The sequence below is a fragment of the Zingiber officinale genome, chromosome 6B, assembly GCF_018446385.1.
Source record: "Zingiber officinale cultivar Zhangliang chromosome 6B, Zo_v1.1, whole genome shotgun sequence".
In the NCBI taxonomy this organism is placed as follows: domain Eukaryota; kingdom Viridiplantae; phylum Streptophyta; class Magnoliopsida; order Zingiberales; family Zingiberaceae; genus Zingiber; species Zingiber officinale.
This window is the reverse complement of record NC_055996.1, coordinates 43,206,202-43,217,248: the sequence shown is the minus strand read 5'-3', so window position 1 is coordinate 43,217,248 and position 11,047 is coordinate 43,206,202. Positions and strand designations below refer to the sequence as shown.

Sequence of the window (11,047 nt, the reverse complement as noted above, 5' to 3'; positions counted from 1 at the left end):
ACATTGGAGAGCCATGATGAGAACTGAACCTCCCGAACATGTCCTGCTTTCCTGAGCTGATCTACCTTGACTCTTATTATTTTATTTTGGTCTGCTGAAAAATTCCTTTTTTTTGTTTTACAGGTCGAGAATCTGGTACTAAATCCAGCTTGTGTTCAGCTACTTCCGGCTTGACCCCGGGCAGCTCTAAAGTGGACCAGGCAAAGACATCCCGGTTGCGGATCAAGCATTGAATTAATTCTTCTTTGAGGGGAGAGGGAAGGCCACTTGCCACCCGTGTCAAACTTTCAGGTCACTCTGCATATAATTGTACTTCCTCCCAAGAGATGAGTTCTTCGGCTATTGGCAAAGGCTCCTCTTGAACATCATGAACACCTCCATCTTGCATCCTCTAATTTTTCCGAGCCTCTACTCGGACCATGTCGATATAACACCGGCGAGAAACCCTCTGTTCCCCTTTAACTTCCCCAACCTGCTCGCCCACAGGAAATTTGATTTTTTAATGGAAGGTCGAGACAGCAGCCCTAAATTCATGCAGGGCAGGCCTTCCCAAAATGACATTGTAAGAAGAAGGGGAGTCCACGACTATGAAAGTGCTCCTCCTGGTGTGCACTAACGGCTCAGTGCCTAAAGATATGACCAGCTTAATCTGACCCATAGGTTTTACTTCGTTGCCTATAAATCCGTATAGAGATGTGGCCACCGGCTGGAGTTCAGCAGCATCAATTTGCATTTCTTCGAATGCGGTCCTGAATAGAATGTTGACCGAGCTCCCAGTATCAACGAACACCCGAGCCACTCGGCTATTGGCAATGATGGCCTTGATGATGAGTGCATCGTTATGAGGAAACTCCAGGCCCTCCAGGTCTGTTGGCCTGAAACTAATAACAGAGTCGGCGGCTTGCTCTTGACTGCATCCGACGATGTGAACCTCCAAGCGACGGACATGAGACTTGCGTGCTCTCCCTGAATCTCCGTCCGTTGGCCCTCTAGAGATCATGTCGATCTCTCTGACAACAGCATTACCTCTATTCTCAGCCTCCCATGATCCTTCTGGCTCTTTTCCCCGGCCAGGCTGATGAGTACTGGGTCCTGCGAGGTCCGGGCGAGAATGCCCAGCCTGTCCAGTCACCCCCCTTTGCTCTTCCATCATCTTGATCAATTGAGGAGCTAGCTCGGGTGGACGTAAACCCATCTCAGCAGCCCGCTTGGAGTCTCGCGCGAACTAAAAACAATGATTAGTACCGTGTGTACGTGACCGATGATAAGTACAGTACCGATTATTCCATGGCCCTGGTCGGGGAACATGCACGGCGGCAACTCGAGGTGCGGGTCTGACTTCCGGCCCGGGGTGAAATGCAAGTTTGGCCTCCCGGGCTCGCGGTAGAGGTTGAGGTGGTGGTTGAGGTACCCTTCTTTCTTGCCTATTGGCGGAGGGAGGTGATTTTTCAGCCTTCCTCCGAGCTGCTTGTGCCTCTTCCACTTTGATGTATGAAGCAGCTTTTTCCACCATCTCATCAAAATTCTGAGCAGGATTTTTGATGAGATCTCTGAAGAATTCTCCCTCTCCCAATCCATGAGAGAAGGCACTCATCAGAATCTCTGAAGTGACAGTGGGGATATCTTGAGCCACTTGATTAAAGCGGTTGATATAACTCCTTAAAGGCTCAGTCGGCCCTTGCTTCAGAGCGAAGAGGCAATGATCCGTCTTCTGATATTTCTTGCTGCTAGCAAATCGGCGTAGAAAAGCCGTTTTGAAGTCTAGAAAACAGGTAATGGACCCTTGAGGTAGCCCATCGAACCACTTTAAGGTCGAGCCAACTAAAGTATTCAAGAAGACTCTGCATTTGACAGCATCGCTGTATTGGTGCAGCAGGGCTGCATTTTTTAATTTTCGCAAGTGTTCTTCTGGGTCTTTGCTCCCGTCATACTCTCCGATCGACGGGGCTCTGTATCCTTTAGGCAGTCTCTCATTTAGAATCCTGGCCGAGAAAGGTACTTTCTCGTCCGGATCTTCAGGGAACACCTCAGGTGCGACAAAGACCTTCCCCTTCTTCGAATCTCGCGACAAAAAACTCTCAGCCATAGAGGCTTGAGGCTGCTCCTTCTTAAGGCTTTGCCCTTGAGGCTCTGGCTGATAATATCCCACGCCAGGCTCACAATAAGGAATTTGAGGAAATACCTCCAGCTGCTTTCTTTTATAACCCCGATCCGAAACAGGGAGGGGCTCCTTGGAAGCTTCTGCAGGAGCTTGTCGTGGTCGTGAAACAGTTGCTTGCTTCTCAGAGGCTGCCAATCTTTTGGCCTCCTTGAAGAGCTCATACTCTCCAGCGGTCATAGTAATATGAATGCGGCTAGACTCCTCCATCGTCACGTTCCGGAACAGGTTGTTGTGTTCCCACAGACGGCGCCAAATTTGATCCCGTCCGGAAGCTAAGTCGAATGAAGGCGGGCCTTGTTGTGTAGAAAGTTGACGGAGAGTCGTTGAAGCGATGAATCTACCTGGTACCCCCCTGGAAAGGTTCGCACGGGCAGCCGATGGAGAGAGATGACCTGAATGCTGACGTTGTATCTCTGCACACACTCAAATGAGTCACCCCTGTCGTTAGAGACCATAAACCAGGGAAAAAGTCCCCGGGTCAGGCCCTCCGACGCTCAAGTCAGGTACTTTTTCCCCAGAAATCACAGCAAAAGGACGAGAAGTAAAGGACTAGTGAAAAATGACGAGTGAGCGTACTTGTGTAAGGGACAAAGCATCCCTTTTTATACTGCAATGGATGTTTCTGGAGCCTGGCGAATGTCAGGGAATGTCGGGTGTTAGGCTTTGTCTGGCGGTGGTCGACACGTGGCTTTCTCCTATAGGCTGGCGGAGGAATCGAGAGGAGTATGAGCCTCCAATCGTTAGAATATTCCCTGACATGTGATGATTATTCTCTGACAGGTGGTTACGATTCCTTGTATATTTGCCATGTAGTGTCTGGTCTCCTGACCCGTCTCCGTCTGCGTCATCTGAAGCATGTACGTCCCGACCTGTACGCTGGGTCGGCTTCTCGACCTGCCTCTGTCTGCTGCTGTCTGCTGTTATCCAAGGCATGTACGTCCCGACCTGCACGCTGGGTCTAGTTCCTGACCCTCATCTGTCGGATTATCCAAGGCATGTACGTCCCGACCTACACGCTGAGTTTGGTTCTTGACCCTCATCTGTCGGATTATCCAAGGCATGTACGTCCCGACCTGCACGCTGGGTCTGGTTCCTGACCTTTATCTATCTGATTATCCAAGGCATGTATGCCCCGGCCTGTACGCTGGGTCTGGTTCCTGACCCTCATCTGTCGGATTATCCAAGGCATGTACGTCCCGACCTGCACGCTGGGTCTGGTTCCTAACCTTTATCTGTCTGATTATCCAAGGCCTGTACGCCCCGGCCTGTACGCTGGGTCTGGTTCCTGACCCTCATCTGTCGGATTATCCAAGGCATGTACGTCCCGACCTGTACGCTGGCTCGGCTTCCCGACCTGCCTGTGTCTGCTGTTATCCAGGGTCTGTGACAGACCTGTTTGTTTGTATTCTCCATCCTTGGCTACACCTGGCTCGCAAGCTCGTTTATTAATCGTTGTCAGGGCGACTCTTATAATCCTCTCCTTTGACCATCTCGTCTACTGAGACTTTGACTTTGGCCACGTAAGCTGAACTTTTGATCTTCTTGACCTCTACGTCCGCTTGACTGTTGACCGGGCACAGAGGCTTGACTTTTGACTTTCCTGATTTCCACGTCAGCTTGACTATTGACCAGCCACAGAGACTTGACCTTTGACCTTCCTGCCTTTCAGGTCAGCTTGACTTCTGACCCTCTTGTGGCCTTGACTCATAACCACATCATCCTATCGACCCCACAAAATACGCACTGTATCATCATCCTTTTGTCTCATTGAGAGATCAGCACCTTTATTTAATTGAGGTAAATCATCCCTTGCATTTTTTTTTATTGTGATTTTGGTTTTACCTTTTGTTGGCCAAGTCCAGGTAGTTTCTTCTCTATCGATCATTGTTCTAGGTTTGATTTGGCATTGACTATTTCCTTTGAGATTTGAATGTAAGTTTTTATTTTTTAATTTGATTAGGGATTTTGAGCAGTCAATATGTAGCTTGTTTCTTCTTGATCAGTGTTGTCCTAGACATTTTTGGGGATGTGATATTTTTTATTGTTTCACTAATCGGAGACATAATATAGGTAAATGTAATTCCCTCTAGATGATCGCGCATAGGTCTTTAATGATGTTTGTTAAAGATATTCGCAGAGGTATTTTCAAATTCATTTTTATGTGATAATTTATTTCTTTTCTAAATGGAAAGTATTATGATAATTGAAGATGATCTAGAGGTCTCTCAAGTGCAGAGGCATCGAACAATTTTTAAGGAATATGTTTTTTTTATTGTGGTAAATTAATTGAAAATCACACTTGATTGGTTTAAAACAATTCTTCTACTAGCTATCTCTATCAAAGAGTCTTCTATATTGTCCAAAAATACATCAAACTTCTAGAGTTGGCTATATATCATCAAGGTCTTGTTTAAATTAATCAGGCTATCATTAATTGAATAGAATCTCATTGTTATCATGTTAATAATTTAATGATTCATGTTAATAATTTTTCTGTGAGGATCTCAAGATTGCAGGTATCCTTGTTTGTATTATTTGATTTTATCATCTTTGTTTTTTTTTTAACTATGACATTGTCCTTTTGATGTTTATTTTAATGTAGAAAGATGATATACCTTTTTTTCATGTATATAAAAAAACCAAGTATATTTGTAAGTATGTGTGTGGATATTTTCCCTTCACCATTCATTTGGAGGACATCACGGCTTTTGACCCAGATTAGACCTATGGTTATTGATACGGTGCATGATTATGGGGTCGGAGAGATGATGTGGTCAGAGGTCAAGCATGTAGGATAGTCAAAAATCAAGCTCACATGGCGGTTAGAAGTCAGGTCTACGTGGGGGTCAAAAGTCTGACCTGCGTGGAGGTCTATAATCCGGTCTACGTGTAGTTCAAAGGGCCCAGTTACAAGATGGACTGGGTCAGACACGAATGGGATTCTGGGGCTAGATCCACGTGTCAAGAACTCAGAGGCCAGGATCACAGGTCGGGATGTGCCAGCCAAGGATACAGGTCAGGACTTATACAATCATGCGACACAAGACACATGGATCAACGCATACAGGTTGGAATATACGAGCCAAGGACACAGGTCAGGGATATACGAGCCAATGACACAAATCAGGACTTATAGCTTGGCGGCATAAGACACATGGACAGAAGCGTATAAGTCGGGATGTGCCAGCCAAGGATACAGGTCGAAACTTACAATCATGCGGGACAAGACACATGGACAAAAGCATACAGGTCGGGACGTGCCAGCCATGGATACAGGTCAGGACTTATAGCCTTACGGCTCAGGACACATGGATCAACGCGTACAGGTCGGAATATACGAGCCAAGGACACAGATCAGGGATATACGAGCCAAGGAAACAGGTCAGGACTTATAGCTTGGCGGCACAAGACACATGGACAGAAACGTACAGGTCGGGACGTGCCAGCCATGGATACAGGTCACGATTTATAGTCTTACGGCTCAGGATACATGGATCAACGCGTACAGGTCGGAATATACGAGCCAAGGACACAGGTCAGGGATATACGAGCCAACGACACAGGTCAGAACTTATAGCTTTGCGGCACACGACACATGGACAGAAGCATACAAGTCGGGATGTGCCAGCCAAGGATACAAGTCGGGACTTACAATCATGCGGCACAAGACACATGGACAGAAGCGTACAAGTCGAGACGTGCCAGCCATGGATATAGGTCAGGACTTATAGCCTTACGGCTCAGGATACATGGATCAATGCGTACAGGTCGGAATATACGAGCCAAGAACACAGGTCAGGTATATACGAGCCAACGACATAGGTCAGGACTTATAGCTTGGCGGCACAAGACACATGGACAGAAGCGTACAGGTCGGGACGTGCCAACCATGGATACAGATTATGTTGGGTTTTTCGGGCCGTAAAAACCGCTTTTCGCGTCGCGAAAACCCCGAATCACCCAAAGCCGTAGATCCATGCAAGGAAAATTTCCGAAAAAACACGAGTACGAGTTTTAATACTTTGATCTACAGTAGATCTACAAGGAAAACATTTTACCTTCGATGCGTGCCCTCGCAAATCCCGCTCGTCCAAGGTGCCGGATCTCTAGACCGTCAAGTGTACGGTCCTCTAGAAGTATCCACACGAACAATCCTTGATGGAGAAGACCAAACAAAGGTGTGCTAGCACCTTGTCTTGTTCGGCCAAGAGAGGAGGAGAGGGAGAAGAGAGAGCTCTAGAGGAAGAAGATGACTTAATCACACTTGAATGAAAAATGAATATTTTCATTCCCCACTAGAGTGGCCGGCCACATCTTGGAGGTGTAACTCTCCACATTAATTCCAATTAATGTGGAGACCATTAAGAGTTGTAACCCCCATGAGGTGGCACTCTAGGATGATGTGGATCAACACTATTGGTCCACATCTTGCCACCTCACTAAATGACATGGCAACAAGTGTAACCTCCTCATTTAATGTGGGCCGGCCACATTAAATGCTATGGAGGCTTGTAACCTCCATGAGGTGGCACACATTGATGATGTGGAGCAATCCTATTGGTCCACATCTTGCCAACTCACTAGTGATGTGGCAAAAAGTCAAGTCAAACATGACTTTTTCTCTTCCTCTCAAATCAAGTCAAACTTGATCAAATCGCTCTCATGGTTGATCTAATCCAACCATATGATTCAAGCCAACTTAATATAATGAATCTAATTCATTAAATTAAGTTGATTTAATGAGTCATAATCTAAATTAGACTCATTAAATACATGAATCAACTTGAGTCCAACTCAATTAGCCCAATTTGGATTACTCTTAATCCAATATGATTCATCAAATGAATCTAATCCTCTTGGTTCATCATATGAACCAAATCTCCATCTAATTGTCCTTAGTGCGTGACCCTATAGGGTCTTGTAACGTTGGCAATGCCTTAAACCCATTTAGGATCATAAGTAATGAGCGGTATCTAGCAACACATCATTACTACCCAACTTACAAGAATGTCGAGATCCGACATCACCTTGTGACTACCAATTGTGACTCCTCACAAAATATATGACAAGTGTCCTTCTATCCTAGACATCTAGATTGATCAATGTGAGGCATAGACCGTGTCATCCTCTAACCAATCTAAATCTTGAACTCCAAGTAGACTCACTCAATCAAATGAGCTCAATATCTCATATTGACTCATTTGGGTATGGCCATACACTTCGTGGTCTTACTCTATCAAGAATATCGATGTCACTCCCGTCATATAGGAGGGATAGATCCCATCTACATCACTCACATCCCTCAAAATAATTCGTTACATACCCAGTAATCGCCTTTATAGTCCACCCAGTTACGGGTGACGTTTGACGAAACCAAAGTACATAACTCCTTATGTAGGGATCCATGGTGACTTCAGGTCTAAGGACTAATAGTCATACTAATAGCCACATGAGAAAGTATATGACACTCATATAACGATCCATGATACTTTCTCATGGCGGGTCATTCAGTATACATTCTCTAATGCATACCCATGTGTCAGCTTGATATCTCTATATCCATGACTTGTGAGATCAAGTCATCGAGCTGACCTACATGCTAGTCTTATTGTATTAACATTGTCCCTGAATGTTAATACTCGACTAGGAATGATTTAGAGTAGTGTTCCCTATATCATCTCACTATAGATTCAACTAATCGATTGATATAGGTATGAACCTTCTACTCAAGGATGCTATTATACTTAGTCTATTTGGCACTAATACAAATAAGTATAATAACCAAAAAATGCCTTTATTAATATACAAGAATATGATACAATGAGTCCATACAATTATCAAATGATTGGATCTAGAGCTCTAACTAAAAATCTCCCACTAGCACTAGTGCCAATCAGTATAGGCTCTAAGGCCTAATGACCTAGTGTGACCATCATGCTTTCTCTGTACCAAAGCCTTGGTCAAGGGATCTGCGATGTTAGCCTCTGTAGGTACTCTGCAAATCTTCACATCTCCTCTATCGATAATCTCTCGAATGAGATGGAAGCGCCGTAGTATGTGCTTGGTCCGCTGGTGTGAGCGAGGTTCCTTCGTCTAGCTCCATTGTTGTCACAATAGAGCTCAACTGGTCGCGATGCTAGGAACCACCCTAAGTTTAGTGATGAACTTGCGGATCCAAACTGCCTCCTTTGCCTCGATGTAGCAATATACTCGACCTCCTGTAGAATCACCATCGTGTCCTGCTCGAACTCTTCCACCACAAAGACCACCATTTAAGCAAAACACGAACCCGATTGCGACCTATAGTCATCCTGGTCGGTCTGGAAGCTAGCATCACCGTAACCCTTTACAGCTAGCTCATCATTGCCTCCATATATCAAGAAATATTATTTAGTCCTTCTTAAGTACTTAAGAATATTCTTGACCGCTATCCAGTGACTTTCACGGATCTGACTGGTATCTGCTCGTCATGCTCAAAGCATACGAGACATCGTCAGTACATAGCATGGCACATGATCGATCCTATGGCAGGCATAGGGATCCGATCCATACGGCTCTCTCCTCTCTAGAAAAGGGACCTTGAGTCTTGAAAGACTCACGCCATGTGACATCAGAAATCCTTCTTGGAGTTCTCATGGCAAACCAAGGAGTACCTTGTCAATGTATGTACTCTAACTTAGGCCAAGCAACTCTTAGACCTATCCCTATAGATCTTATCCCTAGAATGCGGATGCCTCACCTAAATCCTTCATTGAGAAGCAACTCCTAGCCGTGTCTTGACAGACTGAAGCATAGGGATGTCCTTCCCAATGAGTAGTATGTCATCCACATACAATATGAGGAAGACAACTATATCTCTTACAACCTTCTTATAGACACAAGGCTCATCTTCGTTCTTGATGAAACCAAACTATTTGATTGCATCATCAAAACGAAGATTCCAGCTCCGAGAAGCTTGCTTTAGTCCATAAATGGACCTATGCAGCTTGCATACTCTGCTAGTATGCTGTGGATCTACAAAACCCTCAGGTTGTGTCATGTACACATCCTCGAGCAGGTTTCCATTTAGAGGTTTTGACATCCATCCGCCATATCTCATAGTCATGGTAGGTTGCAATAGCAAGCATGATCCGAATGGACTTAAACATCGCCATGGAGAAAAGTTTCATCATAGTCAATACCATGAATTTGCTTGAAACCTTTAGCTACCAAGCGACCCTTATAGATAAGTCCATCCATGTCGGTCTTTCTCTTAAAGACCCACTTGCACCCAATGGGTTTTATCCCGTGGATCAACCAAAGTCCATACTTGGTTGGTGTACATGGAGTCCATTTCGGATCTCATGGCCTCCAGCCATTTCTCGAATCTGGTCTCATCATAGCTTCACGATAGGTGGTAGGCTCATCCTCTATGAGCATAACGTCATCATGGTCGACAAGAGAAATATCTCTCAGGTGACGATGTACCCTATCGACCGCGAAGAGGTATGTCTACTTGAACGGTTGTTGTTCCTCAACCTTGTGGAACATCATCCACAACACTTTGTGGCTCCAGTTCAACTTCCATCGAGGCTTCAGTGCTATGTTCGCATCTTGAACTTCTTCAAGATCGAACGTACTCCCACTAGTCTTTCTAGAAACAAAGTCCCTTTCTAGAAAGACCCCATCTTTGCCACAACCACCTTGTGATATAGAAGTAATATCCCTTAGTTTCCTTGGGATATCCAATGAAAAAGCACTTGTCGGATTGGGTCCTAATTTGTCCGAGACTTGACGCCTAACGAAGCCTCACACCCCAAATCCTCATGAAAGACACCGGTCATCTCTCCTAGTCCATATCCTATATGGTGTCTTTATCGCGGCCTTTGATGGAACTCAGTAGGAAAGCCGCCGTGTCTAGAGCATATCCCCATAGATATGTCGGAAGATCTGTGTGACTCATCATAGATCGTACCATATCTAATAAGGTACGATTTCTTCTTTCGGATACACCATTCCACTGTGGTGTTCCAGAGGAGTGAGTTGGGATAGAATCCCACACTTAGCTAGATAGTCACGGAACTCATGGCTAAGGTATTCTCCACCTCGATCGGATCAAGTATCTTAATACTGCCAAGCTGGTTCGCACTTCATTCTTGAATTCTTTGAACTTTTCAAAGGATTCGGACTTATGTGTCATTAAGTACACATAACCATATCAAGTAAATGTGATGAAGTACCTATAACCGCCTCTAGCAATGACATTGAAAGGGCCACATACATCACTATGTATGAGTCCTAACAAATCGATCGCTCTCTCGCTGCCCACTAAAGGGAGTCTTGGTCATCTTGCCTCGTAGGCATGACTCGGCATACCTCATATGATTCAAAATCAAATGAGTCCAGCATACCATCCTTATGGATGGGATAAGCGCTTGTCATTTATATGACCCAAGCGACAGTGCCAGAGATGGTTCATATCGTTCGATTTGAACCTCTTGGTACTAACGTTATAGATAGGCTCTCAAGGTCTAGAATATAGAGTCCGTTCATCGAGGTGCACTACAATAGAACATATCGTTTAAATAGGCGTAACAACATTTGTTCTTTATTATAAGCGAGAATCCTTTCTTGTCCAAACAAGAAACCGATATAATGTTCTTAGTCAATGCAGCATAACAACAATCGTCTAACTCTAGTATAAGCCCGGAGGCGAGATAGATGATAAGTTCATACAATGAATTAAAGAACCTGCGGCTCCATTGCCTACCGTAGGTCTATCTCGCCTTTGTCAATGCTCGCTATTTCGGTGCTTGTACATTAGTACAAATGTGCGAAGCACATCCGTATCTAATACCCACGAAAGAAATAGAGAGGTTGACTTATAACATTTATACCGTAGAAATC

The 11,047-nt window shown here is 44.8% G+C and overlaps 1 protein-coding gene across 1 annotated transcript; it reads right to left on the bottom strand.

The window, feature by feature from the left end:
- Positions 1–499: 499 nt before the first annotated feature.
- Positions 500–2,368, bottom strand: LOC121990942. Its single transcript, XM_042544986.1, has 3 exons — positions 1,634–2,368; positions 1,273–1,500; positions 500–1,225 (listed from the first exon to the last, which is right to left on the bottom strand). Exons 1-3 carry the CDS (start codon positions 2,366–2,368, stop codon positions 500–502), a joined length of 1,689 nt encoding a protein of 562 aa, XP_042400920.1.
- Between the last annotated feature and the right edge of the window lie 8,679 nt (positions 2,369–11,047).

What these genes read in the sequence shown, in the direction of transcription:
- LOC121990942 (XM_042544986.1), bottom strand. Translation starts at nt 2,368, where the DNA reads ATGGAGGAGTCTAGCCGCATTCATATTACTATGACCGCTGGAGAGTAT. An exon ending in ATATCAACCGCTTTAATCAA is followed by an intron (nt 1,501 to 1,633) that starts GTGGCTCAAGAT and finishes TGGTGGAAAAAG; the next exon opens with CTGCTTCATACATCAAAGTG. An exon ending in GCCATGGAATAATCGGTACT is followed by an intron (nt 1,226 to 1,272) that starts GTACTTATCATC and finishes CATTGTTTTTAG; the next exon opens with TTCGCGCGAGACTCCAAGCG.